This window comes from Carcharodon carcharias, chromosome 10, assembly GCF_017639515.1.
Source record: "Carcharodon carcharias isolate sCarCar2 chromosome 10, sCarCar2.pri, whole genome shotgun sequence".
In the NCBI taxonomy this organism is placed as follows: Eukaryota; Metazoa; Chordata; class Chondrichthyes; order Lamniformes; family Lamnidae; genus Carcharodon; species Carcharodon carcharias.
The window spans coordinates 143,160,616-143,179,910 of record NC_054476.1 but is presented as its reverse complement, the minus strand read 5'-3'; the positions used below and the strand labels follow the sequence as shown (position 1 = coordinate 143,179,910).

The 19,295-nt window shown below is 41.9% G+C and overlaps 1 protein-coding gene across 1 annotated transcript in view; it reads left to right on the top strand.

Moving 5' to 3' along the window:
- Positions 1–18,199, top strand: part of pigs (phosphatidylinositol glycan anchor biosynthesis, class S) — a 58,410-nt gene extending 40,211 nt beyond the window's left edge. The window contains exons 8-11 of the mRNA XM_041198096.1: positions 371–516; positions 12,501–12,601; positions 15,482–15,692; positions 16,750–18,199. Coding sequence (XP_041054030.1) covers positions 371–516; positions 12,501–12,601; positions 15,482–15,692; positions 16,750–17,013 — 722 coding nt within the window. The 3' untranslated portion in view covers positions 17,014–18,199. The remainder of the gene's footprint in view (positions 1–370; positions 517–12,500; positions 12,602–15,481; positions 15,693–16,749) is intronic.
- Positions 18,200–19,295: the final 1,096 nt, after the last annotated feature.

The following is a 19,295-nucleotide window of genomic DNA, read 5'->3' as shown; positions in this document are numbered from 1 at the left end:
ATCGTTAAAGGCAGGATGTAAAGATGAGTTATTTCTTTCTTCTTTTCTTCCTTCCTTCTATATTTCTCTCCCTCTTTCTTTCCTCCCTCCCTTCTTCCCTTTCCCTTCTTTCCTTCTGACTGTGTACTAAATGGGAAATTAGGAAGATGAGTAGACCCCAGCTTTCTCTCCTATTCCACCAGACTCATAAAAGTGTCCACTGAATATTAAAATTTGGTAGTTTATAAAGGAAAGAAAATGGCAAATGATGAATGTAGAGACTCTGTGCCTTGGATGTACACTATTTCTAGAGAAGGCTAGAGTTATTGGTGAGGACAGGAAAGCTGCCAAGCCTACTTGAAGCTTAACTCTTCTTTTTGTTTATTTCCAGGGTCCAGTGTTACTTCAAGCTACCCGGTTTTAAATTTCCTTCTCTATGTTCCTGAATATTCTCATTCTCCTCTGTACATCCGTGCTAGCAATGGATCTCCTGTTGAATCAAACGCTTTCCACAGTTCCCGATGGGGAGGAATCATGGTAATGCCAGAACAATACCCTTGAAAGAAAAAAATCTTGTGCTTATCAAACGTTCTTCCATCTGGTGTTTTAGAAACAAATATTCTGAAGTGTAGTGTCCATTCCTATCTGTGCTAATGCAGTAGCCATTCTACACACAGCAATCTCCTACAAGTAACAGGGAGAGGAAGGAATGAGCTGTTTTTGATGGTGTGCGTTGAGGGAGGAATGTTGGTTAGGACATCAGGAGAGCAACCATGTCTTAAAATAGTGCCATGGGACTTTAACATTCACTGAATCTCCAAAGCAGTCAGACAGGTCTGAATCAAGTGGCACCTCTGAAAATGCTTCACACCCTCAGTGCTAAATGGGCTATCAGCCTAGATATTGAACTGACATCCTGGTTAAATTTGTGCTTGTGGTCCCCCACTCCTTAATTCCCTGATCTTAGCTGGACCCATAATTAAATAGAGTGGAATGGAGAACCACGAAATATACAAAAAGATGCAGGGAAAAATGGGCTGATCCATTGAGCCTGTGTTGGTCCATTGTAGTGCAGTAAAACTTCCACTTTTAGTCATCTAACCTTCTAGGAGAGGCAAAAGCTTGGTAAGAATCCCTCAACAATTCAGGGAGGAAAAATCTGGAAAATTCCTCTCCGACCCACTGAGGTGATAAAAACTAGCTCCGGGAGATTGCAGTTATGAAGTGCAAATCCAGCAACCTTCCAGACGCAGTGATATTGGCCACAGCGAGATACTCGTCTAGTTCCTACTTGAACTGCCACAGTGAATCCGCACTCATCACTCAAGCCGGCCTTTATTTAAAGAGAAGCCCCCTGACATCTAACTTAGTCCAATCCACATGCAGCTTAAAATGTCTCATTATCCCTAACCTATCTAGCTATAGTAGTTTGTCTGCACAGATGCAGTCTGGTCCATTTATCCATTCAAATAAATCACTCCAAAGTTTGTTTTTCTAGCATAAAAAACCCCATAACTCTCTGAAGCTAGGTAGCCCTCCTTTGAATCTTTCCCAAGGCCTATATCACCCAGTGTCAGTCTCCACCTTCACCCATGAGGAATGGAATGCTAGGGAGTAACATATTCTCATGGGGAGATGGTGCCACAGTGGTAATGTCACTGGACGAGTAATCCAGAGACCCTGGCTAATGGAGATAATGGATGCTAACGCTCTGGGAACATCAGTTCATATCTCACCATAGTAGTTGGTGGAATTTAAATTCAATGAATAAAATCTGGAAAAGAAAGCCAGTTGTCTCAGTAATGGCGACCGTGAAACTATCATCAGTTGTCTTAAGATGAAAGCAAAATACTGCGGATGCTCGAAATCTGAAATAGAAACAGAAAATGCTGTCAGCAGGTCTGTACGCACCATATTCTGCTTTCTTACTTCTATGCTATTATCAGCTTTTACCACTACCATTAACACCTCCTTTGTCTTTTCATCCATAACATCTTTGTCAATCTATCCTTAGCCCCCACCTATCGCTGGCCTTCTATCTAGCTTCACCAGCTCGAAGCACCCCACCCCCAAGCAGTATGAAATGCATCACACTTCTACTTCTCTTTAGCTCTGAAGAAGAGCATGTCGACTCAAAACGTTAAATCTGTTTCTCGCTGCACAGATGCTGTTAGGCCTGAGTGTTTCCAGCATTTTCTGTTTCTATATCAGTTGCCTTAAAATGTCCTTCGGGAAAGAAATCTGCCATCCTTCCCTGATCTGGCCTACATGTAACTCCAGATTACACCAGTGTGGTTAACTCTTAACTGCCCTCTGAAATGGCATAGCGAGTCACACAGTTCAGATCATCACTTCGAGATGGGCAACAAATGTTAACCTTGCCAGTGACACCCACACCCAGTGAAAGAATAAAATGCAAATGTGCAGAAAAGTGAAGGAGTTAGGAAGGAAGTAGATCCAAGAACTTAGAATGTGAGTGAAACCATAGTTCTTGAACCTGTCTGTCACAATTTTCCATTTTTTAGGAAAATATTAAGGGAGGCCACAGTGTAATGTACTTGCAAGCTGGATCCCAGATAATGGAGCAGAGCACGGAGGGCTAAGAGGGAATTGGACTTTATTTTTACTCTACCTTCTGTTCTCTCTCACTCTTCCTTTGTATCTTTCTCCCTTCCTGCTTTCCATCTCCCTACCTTTCCCTCTTCACCCCACACTTAAAGGTACTGTGCAATCACAGCATGATCCTTTGGACTCTACAGCACTACCAGACTAGATTGTAGGTTGGTGTAGCCAAGTGCTGAGATCAGATAATGGCCACCCTGCTGGTGAGGGACATGTAGGATTGTAGGTTACCATGGTCAATTGTTTCACCTGTACACTGATTAGATATTGAATCATTGGAAACCAGGGAGCACAACAGCTGCTGTCCACTCCTGCAGAGGGCTATTCCTCACTTGAGGGAAGAAAATCTTGCTGGGAATTCTGTGGTGGGGGAGTGGGGAGTAGCTCCATGGGTGCTAGTTGGTCTATGGTACCAGCTGGTTCTTCACACGCCTCAAGCCCAAACTCTGTCCTGGCCTGATGTCCATAGTGATACACTTTTCAGCTGGCATCAGTGACTAATGACCAGGAACCTTGGCTGATTCCCATCTGCTTCTGGCCCAGAACAGCAATGACTAGTTGTGATATTCCCACCTCTATCATAGTTGAAGCCAGTGCTTAGCGCAGACGGGGATTGATCCTGGTGTGCAGTTGGTGCCCTTACAAACATGACCATCTGTGGACTTCTGCTAATATTTTCTGAGACAGGAACTGATTGGTTGATCTGTGAATTTTTTTTAAAGTTGATTGAGGTGGATGTTCACACAGTTTACTTCGCAATCAGCATCCTTTACTGTGTTACTGCCTTCCCTAGACATCTTTCTGCAGCATTTCTTGGCAATGGTCTCCATAGCATTTATGTTGAAGGTGTTGCAAATGATTACGTGCATGACTGCACCTCCAGAGGAATGCGTTAGTCTCAAGAGGTCCACTGCAGCCCTAGCCTTATAGATAACAACCTTAAGGCAGCATCCATAGTAACACCTGTTGCTAGTCGTTCTAGCAACAGTATCCATAGCAACATAGCTTTGCACTCCCCAGTGCTTGTCTCTGTGCATCAATGCTGAAAATAGCACAAGGTTTAATTTCCTGTTTTTTTAAAAAGGATTTCCACATAGATAGGTTTCAATGATTTACTATATCCAGCATTTGATTCACTAAATTTGTAACAAACTGAATAACACTGAATTTAGAGCAAAAAAGTAGTTATATACATTTCATGCTGTGATATCACAATGCACACCAAAATAAACAACAACAAAAAATCTTCCCTTTTATTTTTAAATAACAGGAGAAAGAGAAAATTACTCAAGAGTGCACTCTTCTGTCAGGGTCTATTCTCTGTTACTGTGCCTTTTTGTGTGTCTTGCTTTTTCCCTATCTGTGTGAATCTTGTAGTGCTTCTTTGCCTTTTACTTTCTTTCTCCTGAGCTCCAAATACACTGTCCTACTTTAATTTCAGCGCAGTGAGGGTGCAGCAGGAAGGAATCCTCACTGGCTGAAAACAACACTTGCCATAATATTGTAACTCACAGCTTGCCAGGGCATCTAAACTGTAGAATCCCTCAGCTTTAACACAAGATATTTTTCTTGGGTTAATCATTGCAGACTACTCTTGTTCCTTACAAACTGGAATGAACTTTTATTTATCCAGCACCTAGATAATCGTGGCAAGCCTAGGAGATCAAACAAAAAACCATTGTTTCTATTTCTGGTGTGTTGAATATACCCACTATGTGACCCCCTTGTGGTTTCCTTGACTTTGGAGGTGGAAGAATGACCACCGTCAGATTGTGGCTTAGCATACAAGCAACTAATACCACAAAGCATACATAACCAGTGACTAGAGACTGAACCACACTGCCTCATAGATATGGAAAATGCAAAATTACTTCTGCGTTCATGCTTCTAGAAACTGTGTCTGGAACAAGGCCCCTCAATAATCTTATGTGGTGGCTAGTTGCTGACCTACCACACAGCCTCTGTTGACTGTTAACATCAAAACATCCTGAGATACTTCCAAAACTGCTTTAAAGATAAACTGGAACAAAAATTAAAAATGTATCTCTCCAACTTGACAGTTTGACATTCTATAATGTGTTACAAATTTTGAGGCTTCCTGTTTGTGCCAAACATCCTTCCTTTGTTGCTGTAAGTGATATCATTACTACCCAAATGTCAGTTTTAACTTTTGTTTTAAGCTGTAGAAACTTTTGCAAATGTTGGGCAGGAAAAGACAAACTGGTCCATCAAGCTTGCCCGCTTCATGGTGGCCAGAGCATTGCGACTAAGCACTCTCACCCCCAAACCTCTCCTCTGCTGTGCAATCTACTGGGAGAGGCAAAAAATAGAGAGAAAATAAACCCAAGCCCAATAAGGGAAAAACACTCTTTGGGAAATTCCTCTCGGACCCCCTTAAGTGTTTGAAACCAGTCCAGGAGATCACATGGACAAAGTATTATCGACTACTGTTATACTTATCTTTGTGTCCCCTGGAAGCTGGTGATGCAATGACACATTCCCTCAGAGTCTCACACAGCTGTACACTTGTGGTCAGCTGGGAGCGATAAATGGGTTGGACTTAGCATGGGGCACGATACAGGCAACTCAGTTTTGAACTCAGGGATATAGTTTGGAAGCTGGCAAAGAAAATGTTGGAGATATAAATTCTAGAGATGATAAAAGCATTTCTAAGGAAAGAGTAAGGCCCATAAAAGATCAAAAAGGTAACCTATGTGTGGAAGTGGAGGATGTGGGCATGGTTCTTAAAGAATACTTGATGTCTATCTTCACAAAAAAGGGGGATAGTGCAGACATTGTAGTTAAGGAGGAGGAGTGTGAAGTATTGGATGTGATAAACATAGGGAGAGATGAAGTATTAAGGGAATTGGCATCCTTGAAAGTGGATAAGTCACCAGGTCTGGATGAATTGTATCACAGGTTGTTAAAAGAAGCCAGGGAGGAAATTGCAGAGGGTCTGACCATCATTTCCAATCCTCACTGGATACAGGTGAGGCGCCAGAGGATTTGAAGGTCTGCTAATGTAGTATCTTTGTTTACAAAGGAAGCAAGGGAAAGGTTGATTACGTGGCTAAGAAGGCATATGGAATCCTTTCATTTATTAGCCGAGGCATAGAATGCAAGAGCAGGGAGGTTAAGCTGGAACTATATAAATTATTAGTTAGGCCACAGCTTGAGTATTGTGTGCAGTTCTGGTCCCCTCTTTACAGAAAAAATATAGTTGTATTAGAGGGGGTACAGAGGGGATTTATGAGGATGTTGCCAATTGAAAAATTGTAGCTATGAGGAAAGATTGGATAGGCTGGGGTTGTTCTCCTTGAAACAGAGAAGGCTGAAGGAAAATTTGATTGAGATGTACAAAATTGTGAGGGGCCTGGATAGAGTGGATGGGAAGGGCCTATTTCCCTTAGCAGAGAGTTTGGTGACTAGGGGATATAGCTTTAAAGTGTTAGGTAGAAAGATTCGGGGGGAACTAAGGAAAGCTTTTTTTCAACTAGAGAGTTGTGGGGATCTGGAACTTGCTGCCTGAAAGGGTAGTTCAGGCAGAAACTCTCACCTCAAGTGCCATAACCTGCAGGGCTACAGACCAAATGCTGGAAAGTGGGACTAGGCTGGGTGGCTTGTTTTTCAGCCAGCGTAGACACCAAGGGCTAAATGGCCTCTTTCTGTGCCGTAAACTTTCTATGATGCTATAATTGAAGGTTTCATTGTTGATGGTGTTGAACTGCAGGTGATGGTACAAAATCAAAATTCCTGGTGGCAGACAGGATTTAATATTTGAAGCCTGGCTCTGGGGTGAATTGGATGCTGAGGTTTTTCACCGTATGGTTCAGCCTGAACAAGTAGGTAGTTTAAATACAGACTTTTATTTGGACAGCGCCTTTTACAATCCCAGAGCATTCCAAACACTTTACAGCCAATGAAATACTCTTCTTTTAAGTGTAATATTATGACATAGCAGGTGGTATTTGCCAGGCTGACCAAATCCCAGAGGGAAACTTGGCCAGGTTATCACAACGATTTTGCAATTTGTATTTATTATGAGACGGTTTGTACACTGAAGTCAGAAGTAAAGAGTCCACTATCTATCACCTTTAGAGATTTTAAAGATTAAACTAAAACATTTATTAATAAAAGAAACAAAGTTACACACAAGATTACAGTTATACAATTAAACTTAGCCTTATAACAGTTCCCAAAATATTTCTACTTAGTTAGACTTTGACAACACACCCCTTTCAGGCAACAGTCCAAATAGATTCTTAATCTATAGAACATTAGCAATTTTACCACAAGCACCCACTTGCTGTAAGGGAGGTATATCACAGCTTCTTTCTCTCTCTCTCTGACAATGGAATTCCAAAGCTTTTAACAAACCTTGGTTACTGGAACAGCAAACTTCTCCTGGATGGCTAGAGGCTTTTTCCCCACAGGTCTGTATCACAGTGCACCTTTCAAGATCTCTCATAGCCACACCCCACACAGCTTTCCATCTTTCTTTAAACACATTTCCTCCCAGTTGATCTATAAATCCCATTGTTTCAACCTTTTTTTGGAAGTTACTTTTCCCAGAATATAAAAATCTTATTTGTTGTCATTGTGGCCAGCACTTGCGGGAAAAATAAACTTAATAACTTCATCTTATTTACCTTGCCAGTTGTAACACCTTATCATGTCCCTTTGAAAATCAAACAACCTCTCAGCTTATCTAAAAATGCAAATTCCATTCACACTGTATCTGCTGAGACTTCATCCTAGTTTACCCATCTCCATTTCAAATGCCTGTTTTACACCTAATCCCTTTTGATGATTCCAGCCTTGCAGTCTGACTGACTGCAGTTTAATTAACTAGACACATACACAGAGTCCCCATGTACTGAAGCCTGCTTCAGCATCCCACAGTAATATTAGGAAAAAGAAATATTTCTTTTACAATAGTGTTGTAATGTAGGAGATGTGGCAGCTATTTTGTGCACTGCTTGCTCCCACAACAGTTATATGAAAATGGCCAGATAGTTTATTTTAGGGCTGTTATTTGAGGGTTAAATATTGGCCAGGTTAGGGCAATGAGGCCTGACAAGTGAGTGGATTTTATGGTGGGAAAGTGATTGGGTCAAAAGATGGCAACGGCCTCCCCAGTATTCATTGGAGGAAATTTTGACTGACCTGCACCTTAATGTCGCACAGCAAGGTGGTGTGATGTCATTGAGAGGTGACAAATCTGTTTGCAACATGACAAGGTGGATTGAGGAGAATAAATTCTCTCTGACTTTGCATTCTTGATCTACTTAGATTAATGTGTGCAGTTTATATAATACTATGTGTAATTTGTTTTTCAATGGAATATGAATTGATGTAACTTTTCGTGTCAGTCCTGACTCTGGGCAGCACTCTTACCTCTGAGTCAGAACGTCGTAGGTTCAGATCCAACTCCTGAGATTTGAACCCACGTCGAGGCTGTTGCTCCCAGTACCAGTACTGAGGGTGTGTTGCAGTGTTGGAGGTGCTGTGTTTCAGATGAGCTGTTAAACTGAGGTGTCAACCTCTCCTTTACCCGCACCTCCTGGAAACGTTGGGCAAGGCAATTAGGGACAGACAGTAAATGATGGCCTTGTCAGTGTTGCTCACATCCCAAGCCTGGAGTGCGACCTCAACAGAATGCTGGGAGTTAGGTGATTTGAGGGAGTTCAGTGAGGAAGGGAGGGAGATGCTCCTTTGCTTTTTCTAACTCTTTCACCCTGTAGGATTGGTTCTTGCTCCATTATAGGGGAAGTAGCTAGCTGTTTGGTAAGCATCTGGTAAGTATCTGGTTAGTGGTTAAGGTGTAGTGCTTGGGGTTAGGGACAGTGTATTAACACTCAGCTTTGGACACAGGAGTTAAGGTAAATCTATAAATGAAAATAGCTTAAACTTTAAAATTAAAATAAAATTAAAAAATAATTAAAATAAACACCCAAAACACATACGTGCGTAGTGAAGAAGCGTACAACTTTTAGTTGTCCCTGGGACTAGCATAATAAGCATAGTAAATTGTAGCAAACATAGGAATTACTCAATGAAGAAAGTAATTAAATTAACCAAATAACATAAGTAACAATGACAGGACAAGTGTTATGTTACAGCTGTGGAAAGTGGGAACTTTTGGAAGCCAAGGCGATCCAGGACAAACAAGTCTGCAGAAAGTGTCAGCAACTAGAGGAATTCCAAATCAGGATTATTGATCTGGAAGCTGAACTGCAGACACTGTGCAACATAGGGAGGAGGAGAAATACCTGGACACTTTGTTCCAGAAGATGGTTACACTTCTTAGAGAAGGGTCATCTGGTTTGGTCAGTGGTGAGAGACAGGAGGATGTGACCGTGAGTGAGGCAGGTAAAGGGACCGAGCAGACAATAGTGGAGGAGCCTCAGACCTTGCAATTGTCAAATAAGTTTTGAGATGCTCACAACCTGTGCGGATGAAAGCGAGGTCTGCAAGGTGGATGAGCAGACTGGCCCTGACACCATGGTACAAGAAGCTATTCAAGCGGGGGAGCAAACAAGAATGTAGTGGTAGTAAGGGACAACATAGTGAGGGGGATTGACACTGTTCTCTGCAGCAAAGAGTGAGAGTCCAGACAGCTGTGTTGCCTGCCTGATGCCTGGGTTCAGGACATTTACTCAGGGCTGGAGAGGAACTTACAGTGGTTGGGGGTGGGGGGGGCGGGGGGGGCACACGATCTGGTTGTCACGGTACATGTAGGTACCAATAACATAGGCAGGATGAGGAATGAGGTTCTGCATAGTCAGCATGAAGAATTAGGCACCAAATTAAGAAGCAGGACCTCAAAGGTAATAATCTCTGGATTATAACCTGAGCCACATGCAAATTGGCATAGGATAAATAAGATTAAAGAGATGAATTTGTGGCTCAAAGACTGGTATGGGAGAAGTGTGTTCTAGTTCATGGGGCACTGGCATCAGTACTGAGTAAAATAGGGGCTGTACCATTGGAACAGTTTACACCTGAAGCACACTGGGACCAATGTTCCAGCGAGCCGCATAACTAGGGAGGTAGAGAGGGCTTTAAATGAAACAGTGAGGGTGAGGGATCAAGCTTGGGTGGATGTAGCAAATCAAAGGGTAGAGTCAAAGCAGGAGAGCAAAATAGTAACCTGGGAAATGAGGATCAAAGAATGGCAGGAAGGGACAGAGAAAAAAAATCTAAGAATACACCAACAGTCAAAAGTAGATGTTACAAAGGTAACAAAAAGACCAGATTTAAGGCTCTGTATCTGAATGTGCATAGCATTCATAACAAAGTGAATGAATTGATAGCACACATTGAAGTAAATAAATATGATCTGATAGCCATTGCTACAGGATGACAAGGATTGGGTCCTGAATATTGAGGGGCATATGATATTCAAGAAGAACAGGAAGCTAGGCAAAGGTGGAGGGGTGGCACTGTCAATCAAGTTTGGCATTGGTGTAATAGTTAGAGATGGCCTTGGTTCAGGAGATCAGGATGTAGAATTGATTTGGGTGGAGATGAGGAATTGTAGGGGAAAGAAGTCACTAGTGGGTGTGGTCTACAGGCCCCCTAACAGTAACCACAATGTAGGACAAAATATACAAGAAGAAATATTGGGTGAGTGTGATGAAGAGAAGGCAACAATCATGGGTGATTTTAATCTATGTATAAACTGGAAAAATCAGAATGGCTGTAGTAGCCTGGATGAGGAATTCCTCGAATGCTTTTGAGAGAGCTTCTTAGAGCTGTATGTTCTTGAACCAACCAGAGAGCAGGTTATATTAGACTTGGTATTGTGGTAATGTAACAGGATTAATTAATGACCCCTGGGTAAAGGCACCCTTTGGTAGCAGTGACCACAATATGATTGAATTTTACACCCAGTATGAAAGGGAGAAGAGAGGGGGGTCTAAGACTAGAATTTTAAACTTAAATAAGGGCAACTATGTGGGCATGAAAGCTGAGCTAGCTGAAGTGAACTGGGATACTAGACTGGGGATAGATCAATAGAGAAGTGGTGGCAGACATTTAAGGGGATATTTCAGAAAACTCAGAATAAGTATATTCCTATTATAAAGAAAAATTCTCAAGGGAGGACCCACCGCCTGTGGTTTACTAAAGAAGTTAAGGAAAGCATTAAACTTAAGGAAAAAGCATATAATTGCGCAAAGTGGCAGGTCAGATGATTGGTCAGAATATAAAGAATGGCAGAGAATGACTCAAAGGTTAATTAGGAGAAACAAATCAGAGTATGAGAGAAAACTAGCTAGGAATGTAAACAAGGATAGCAAGATTTTCTACAGGTATTTAAAAAGGATAAGAGTAATTAAAGTGAGTGTTGGTCCACTAGAGATTGACAATAGCAGATAATAAGGAAGTGACGGATGAAATGAACAAATATTTTGCTTCTGTCTTCACTATAGAGGATGCAAAACACATTCCAGTAATAGCCATAAATCAGGAGGTGGAAGGGAGAGGGGAACTTGGTGAAATTACAATCACTAGGGAAGCGATACTGAGTAAACTGATGGGGCTGCAGCTGGCAAGTTTCCGGGTCCCAATGGACTTCATCTTAGGGTCTTAAAAGAGATGGCTAATGAGCTAGTAAATGCATTGGTATTAATTTTCCAAAATTCTCTAGATTCTAGAAAGGTTCCATCAGACTGGAAAGTTACAAGTATAACCCCTCTGTTCAAGAAGGGAGGGAGGCAGAAAACAAGAAGCTATTGGCTAGTTAACTTGATGTCCGTTGTGGGTTACTTGTTAGAATCAATCATTAAGGAGATTATAGCTGGGCACTTAGAAAAACTCAAGGTAATCGGGAAGAATCAACAAAGGAAATCGTTTTTAACCAATTTATTGAAGTTCTTTGAAGGAGTAACATAAAACTAAGGATGTTATGCTTCAGTTATACAGAGCATTGCTGAGACCACATCTCAACTATCGTGTACAGTTTTGCTCTCCTTATTTAATGAAGGATATAAATGCATTGGAGGCAGTTCAGAGGAGGTTTACCAGATTGATACCTGGAATGAGCAGATTGTACAGGTTGGACAGACTGGGCTTGTTTCCGCTGGAGTTTACAAGAGTGAGGGTGACTTGATTGAAGTATGCAAAATCCTGAACAGTCCTGACAAGGTGGATTTGGAAAGGATGTTTCCTCTTGTGGGTGAGTCCTGAGCTATGGGGCACTGTTTTAAAATTAGCAGTCGCCCTTTAAGGACAGACATGAGGAGGAATTTTTTCTGAGGGTTGTGCAACTTTGGAATTCTCTGCCTCAGAAGGCAGTGGAAGCGGGGTCACTGAATATTTTTAATGCGGAGGCAGGTCGATTCTTGATCAGCAAGGGATTCAAAGGTTATTGGGGGTAGATAGGAATGTGGAATTCGAAACACAGATCAGCCATGATCTGATTGAAAACCTGTGCAGGTTTGAGGGGCTGAATGGCCTACTTTTGCTCCTATTTAGTATGCATATTTGTATGAATGGATTAAAAATAAAAACTGTAAAAGAAACCATGACACAATTTTAAGGAAGAGCTGTGGTGTTCTCCATGGTAACCTGGCCAATATTTAGCATTGAACCAACATTTGCAGAAACATAATCTGGTCATTATTTTGTTGTTGTTTGTGGGATCTTGCTGTGTGCATGTTGTCTGCCATGTTTCCTACATTACAACAGTGATGACACTTCGAAGTACTCCATTGCAGAGTCATGAAAGATACGATTTAAATGCAAGTACTTTCATTCTTTATACATAGAATGTAAGTATATAAACATTATATACATTTGGGTATAAGCAGCAATAATCTGTTTCTCAGTAGTTTGATCAGTAGGTTCTGAGGTGTTTCTTTATCATTAACATGTTAATCTTGTTTCTTGCTCAGATTTACAATGTGGATTACCAGCAACAAAACGAGACCCAGCTGCCAGTCTCAGTCAACGTAGACGTGGCTCGAGTGATGGAAGTGTTTTTGTCTCAGCTGCGGTAAGACAAAAGAGAGTATTTGCATTTCTATAATGCCTTTCACCGCCTCAGGACATCCTAGAGCACTTTACAGCCAATGAAGTACTTCTGAAGTGTAGTCATTGTTGTAATGTAGGAATTGGGGCAGCCAAATTGTGCACAGCAAGATCCCATCAGTGTGATGATGACCAGATGACTTATTTTTAACTGTTTTTGAGAGATAAGTATTGACCAGGACACTGTGGAGAACTCCCTTGCTCCTCTTTGGATAGTGATTATGGGAACTTTTACTTTCAGTTGAGAAGGCAGACAGGCCCTCGGTTCAGTGCCTCATCTGAAAGACAGCTTCTCTGACTGTACAACACTCCCTCAATACTGCATGGGGAGTGCCTGTCTGTACTTTTGTGCCCAAATCTCTGGAGTTGGACCTGACCCCACAACTTCTGTTAGCCGAGAGTGCTACCAACTGAACCATGGCTGACATCTAAAACTCCTCAAACTATTACGACAGTGAGATTGATGCTAACAGGACTGGTGTCATTACAGGGGAAAGCCATGCAAATAGATAGGATAGTGCCACAGAGAGTCATTAGTCTATATTTACTGAAACTATAAATTGGAATGTAATTTTTTCATAAATATGCAGTCTTGCTGTTCTTCTGTAACCTAGGCATAGAATGGTTAGTCTGTTGCTCTCGTCACTGCCCTGCAGACTGCCTATTTGACCAGGCTGCAGTCTGCATACACCATCCACTTTAAAAATGATGTCAGCCTGATTAGTATTTGCTTCTGCAGTCAGTTGTAGAATTGCTATATTAGCGGTTTTGCTGCAAACTCAATTTTAAATATCTGATGAATGCTCCAAACTCCAACCAACATCAGAGATAAAAACAAAAAAACTGCGGATGCTGGAAATCCAAAACAAAAACAGAATTACCTGGAAAAACTCAGCAGGTCTGGCAGCATCGGCGGAGAAGAAAAGAGTTGACGTTTCGAGTCCTCATGACCCTTCGACAGAACTTGAGTTCGAGTCCAGGAAAGAGCTGAAATATAAGCTGGTTTAAGGTGTGTGTGTGGGGGGCGGAGAGATAGAGAGACAGAGAGGTGGAGGGGGTTGGTGTGGTTGTAGCGACAAACAAGCAGTGATAGAAGCAGATCATCAAAAGATGTCAACAACAATAGTACAATAGAACACATAGGTGTTAAAGTTGGTGATATTATCTAAACGAATGTGCTAATTAAGAATGGATGGTAGGGCACTCAAGGTATAGCTCTAGTGGGTTTTTTTTTTTATATAATGGAAATAGGTGGGAAAAGGAAAATCTTTATAATTCGTTTAGATAATATCACCAACTTTAACTTTAACACCTATGTGTTCTATTGTACTATTGTTGTTGACATCTTTTGATGATCTGCTTCTATCACTGCTTGTTTGTCGCTACAACCACACCAACCCCCTCCACCTCTCTGTCTCTCTATCTCTCCGCCCCCCACACACACACCTTAAACCAGCTTATATTTCAGCTCTTTCCTGGACTCGAACTCAAGTTCTGTCGAAGGGTCATGAGGACTCGAAACGTCAACTCTTTTCTTCTCCGCCGATGCTGCCAGACCTGCTGAGTTTTTCCAGGTAATTCTGTTTTTGTTTCCAACCAACATCAGCTTGTTAAAAGGCTGGCCACGTCAAACATGGAGGCAGGGAGGAGTCAGTGACGAGTCTCTGGCAAGCTGAAGGAAGCTCAATGGGGATGTCAGTGTTGCCTTCTGAGAGCCGGTTAGTTCAGTGTGGCCTGTATGCCTGCTCCCATTGCTGCAGGCATGAGGCCAGACAGATAAACAAGGTTGAGCATTCCTGGTAAAAGATTGGATGTAGGGTTTGAAGCTCAACTCTGGGATAAATAGGCTGTTGTAGCTTTGCATTGTATGGTTTAGCTTGAACAAAATTGTCATAAATATAACAATTATTAATAAATCCAATAAGAAATGTAGGAGAATTTCCTTTATTCAGAGACTGGTTAGAATATGCAACTCTACTACAGAAAGTGGTTGAGGCGAATAGCTACATAAGCAAAAGAGGGAGCAAAGAATATAAGGTTCTGCTGATAGGGTGAGCTAAGTTGGGTGGAGGTTCAAGTGAAGCATAAACTCTGACATGGTTTAGTTGGGCCAAGTGGTCTGTTTCTATCCTGAACATTCTATGTAAGGGGGTAATTCTTTTTCTTTATTCTTTCATGGGATGTGGGCATCGCTGGCAAGGCCAGCATTTGTTGCCCATCCCTAATTGCCCTTGAACTGCTTGCTAGGACATTTCAGAGGGCAGTTAAGAGTCAACCGCATTGATGCGGATCTGGAGTCACATATAGGCCAGGCAGGTAAGGATGGCAGATTTCCTTCCCCAAAGAACATTAGTGAACGAGATGGGTTTTTACAACAATCAATGATAGTTGTCTTGGTCACCATTACTGAGACTAGCTTTATGGTACAGATTTATTTATTGAATTTAAATTCCACCAGCTGCTGTGATCAGATTTGAAACAATGCCCCCTCAGCATTTAGCTTGGGCATCTGTGTTATTAGTCCAGTGACAACCACAACACCACTGTCTACCCCAAATTATAAAACACAAGAGCAAAACTTACTCAATATCCTACCAATATAATAAAGGGATGAAGTGTTAAATGCAGATTGCCTCTCCCCCTATCCCATGATAACCTGACAGAGAATGGCAGCACTAGTCTCATTAGCAGGGGCTGAGGTCGTGCAAGTGTCAGTGAGGTCTGTGTTTAATCCTGATGCACAAGTGTCTGAACTGCTGGGTTTCTGGACCTGCTGTACAGAGATAATTCATTTAATTTGTTTACTCTTTCTCTCATTCACCACCCCCTCTCCCTCTCCTGACAGGTTATTGTTGGGCATACAGAAAGTGCAGCCCCCTCCCGAATCCCTTGTCCAAAGTCCCGGGAACATGATTGTCACTGACTGGGAGACTGACCGCTTGCTGTGGGTGAGGACAGTGGAGAACATTGCCACCGGAACAAATACACTGACTTCCTTAGCCCAGCTCCTTGACGAAATTGGAAACATTGTGATTAATGACAACATCGCATCTGAGGTGAGTTTGAGCCAAACAAACTTTTTAAAAAATTCACATGTTCTTCCTTCCTGTCAAGCAAGCTGGTTTGCAGTTCCACAGTACCTAACACAAAACCATAGGATGCTTACAACACTGATGGAAGCCATTTGGCTCATCTAGTCCATGCTGGCTCACTATAAGAGCAATTCGCCTGTTCCCACTCCTCTGCCTTTTCCCTGTAGCCCTGAAAATGTTTTCTCTAAATAATTATCCAATTCCCCATTGAAAGGCACCATTGAATCTGCCTCCACCATTCTGTCAGGAAGTGCTTTCCAGATCCTAACCACTAGCTATATTACTGTCAGGTACCTTGCCCCAGTTCTGACTGTTCCTGTGGCAGTAAGTTACTTACAGCAGAGGGGCATTGCAGCCCTCACTTGTATTCATATTCTGAGCATTTTGTCAAATGCCGATGGGACGAGAATCCTGTCATGGAGAGGTCGTGACCTACTTGGAACAGTGTCCTGGCTCAAGTCAGCAGAAGAAGAAATAGAAGCGGGAAGTGATTTTGCATGTCCAAGAGTTACTGATTGTTTTTCAGCCAGAGGATCAGTATGATGGCAAGGAGGCTTGGGGACAAATGAGAATTTTCTGAATGAGGTAATAAATGATGAAGGATTTTGATAAAGTTAATAAGACGACGCTGTTTCCACTGGCAGAAGGGTCAGCAACCACTGGACACAGATTTAATGTAATTTGCAAAAGAATCAGAGGGGAGAGGAGAAGATTTATTTTTCAACATCCAGTTGTTATAATCTGCAAAGCACTGCTGTAAAGGGTGGCGGAAGCAAGTTGAATAGCAATTAAAAGGGAATTGGACAAATATTTAAAAAGGAAAGTTGTGTAGGGCTATGGGGAAAGTGCAGGGAGGTGGGATTAATTGGGTAGCTCATTTTGAAAGCTGGCACAGGGACATTGGGCTGAATGGTCTCCTGTGCTCAATAATAATGAGTAGGCTGGGTGTTTATCCAAATTTTAGTGTCTTTTTTTCCTTCCATAGCAGGATCTTTATCCAAGACTCTCTTACTCTTCACAGGTGTACAATGCTGTAGCTTCCATTCAGCGATCACTTGAGGAGCTGGAGGCTGGGAGACTGTTGCCAGCTTTCATGGCCAGCAAAGAGGCCATCACCTCGTCTGAGAAAGCTTTCTTTGATCCATCTCTCCTCCACCTCCTGTATTTCCCGGACGATCAGAAGTTTGCCATTTACATCCCCTTGTTTCTGCCGATGTGTGTCCCCATTGTGCTGTCCCTGTTGAAGACGGGCAAGGACCTTAGATGGAGAAAGAAGGTGGATTGAGGAGGAGTTGCATTGTATCTGAGGAACTAATGGCTCCTCACGGACTTAGAACGTCTCAATTATGAAAAAATATTGAATGATGGGGCTCTGTGTTAGAAATGTTTTAGATTTTGTTCAGTTTAATTTATTGGGAGGAGTTGTCCTCTTTCCTGAATGCAATGGAATCATGATGGGATGGTGTTCTACAGATACTTGCAGCCCTGTAACCTCAGACATTCTTAATATATGATGCAGTTGGGCTACTCAACCACAGGCAGTATCACAGTCAAATCAGATCCTATATGGAACACGCCCATAATGTCTACAAATGCCTGTCCCCCAAATCCTTGGCCAGAGTTCAGATCGTTGATGCCAGTCAAACCTGGAATCAAGGGAGAGATTGACCAACTCCACACACAATAAGTTAGCTCCTTCTGATTGTTATGTCTTGTTACACCGGACATTTCTCTAGCCACAGGCCATCAGGGACCTAAACCTTTTTGCTTACTGTGGTGTCTGCCATCGTACCTGTCCTGTTTCTGGGGCAGTATTGCTTTGGTTGTACACACACCAGACATAGCAGCCCACCTCCATGCAGTAAGTACAAGGGGATACTAGATATGAAGGTATGTTAAATGCCAGAATGTGTATCTGTACTGCTTTTCATACAGGCTTTTGTGTAAAATTATTTCTAGGGGAAGCCTGCATCTTTGTTTATGTAGCTTTTCAATCATCTGCTGAAATGTTCATAAACAATTAAAAGAAGATGCCAAGTTAGAGATTAAATCATTTCCTCCCATATGGTTATTCCCTCTTCTGGTGGTCTCTCTCCCCATCCCCTCTCTTTTCTGGCTGTGTCTGTCTCTTTCCCCCCGCCTTTTCCCCCAATCTGTGTCTCTCCACTCCATCTATCTCACTATGTGTCTGTGGCTGTCACCTCTTACCATGTGTGTCACTCGTCACTTCCTCTGCCTTGCTGTACCTCTCTGGATCTCTCTCTCTCATTTCCTCTCTCTCAATCTCTTCCCCAATGTTTCAATTTCTCAATTTGCCCCTTTCTTTCTTCTTGACCACCTTTCCCCAACTCCCTGATGTGAGGTCTTTAATTAAGTGGGGCTGTTACATAGTAAATGTTATGTTTTATCTTGTAAGTACTGCTTTGTATCACTGTGTTTAATCAACTCATTACTAAAGAATTCCTGCTGCATGATGAGTAGAATTGTAGGATCTGAACACAGTAATTAGATTATAATGACAGAAGTATTAATTAAGATTTATAAAACAAAGCATAATATTTTATCTTGTACAAGACCTTGGTTAGGCCGCAGATAGAATACTGTATCCAGTTTTGGTCTCCTCACATGGTGGGTGATATTGTGGCTGTGGAAAGGCTGCAGAGGAGGGTCACTAGACTAATTCCATGTTTAAAGCATCTTACTTATCCATTAATATAACAACAAAATACTGTGGATGCTGGAAATCTTGGTTTTGATGAAAAGTCATTGACTGGAAACTTTATCTCAATTTCTCTCTCCACTGGCAATGCCAGACCTGCTGAGCATTTCCAGCATTTTCTGTTTTTATTGCGGATTCCCAGCATTGGCAGTATTTTGCTTTTATCTTAATTAACCAAATAGAATCAGAGAGTTGGATCTGTGTTTTGTAGCGAAGATAGTAGACTCGGGTGGTTTGATTGAGGTTTTTAAAATAATGAAGGGACTAGTCTCTGTAGACTAATTACTTCAACTGGTTAGATTATTGAAGACCAGGAGTCAACTTGACTCAGTTGGTAGCAGTCTAGGTGAGAGTACCTGGATCAGGTTTATTAACAGAATTCAAATTCCACAGGCTCCCATGGTGGGATTTGACCCCATGCCCCAGATCTTTAGCCTGGGTCTCTGGATTACTAATCCAGTGACATTACCACAACGCTGCATCATAAAAGTGATTGCATTTCAAAAGTATTTCATTTGTTTTGGGATGTCCTGAGGTGGTGAATACTGCTATAGAAATAAAAATATTTTCTTTATATGAAGAACAGCAATATTCCAGCATTAAATTCAGTGTCTTATATAATTATAAGACAGTGTTTACCCAGGATAGTCCTCCTCCTGTACATATATGGGATAGCTACTGCCCTGTATATAAATTAAAGATGCTGTTTCATCCAGGATAGTTCCCCTCCTGTAAGTAGGCTGCTTTTTCTACAGATCCAACTGTTCTTAAAACAGCCATCTTTCCGTAAGTCAGTATTCTTGCCTCTCAGCCTTCATGCTGACCAGCAGGGGACACTGAAAACGTGC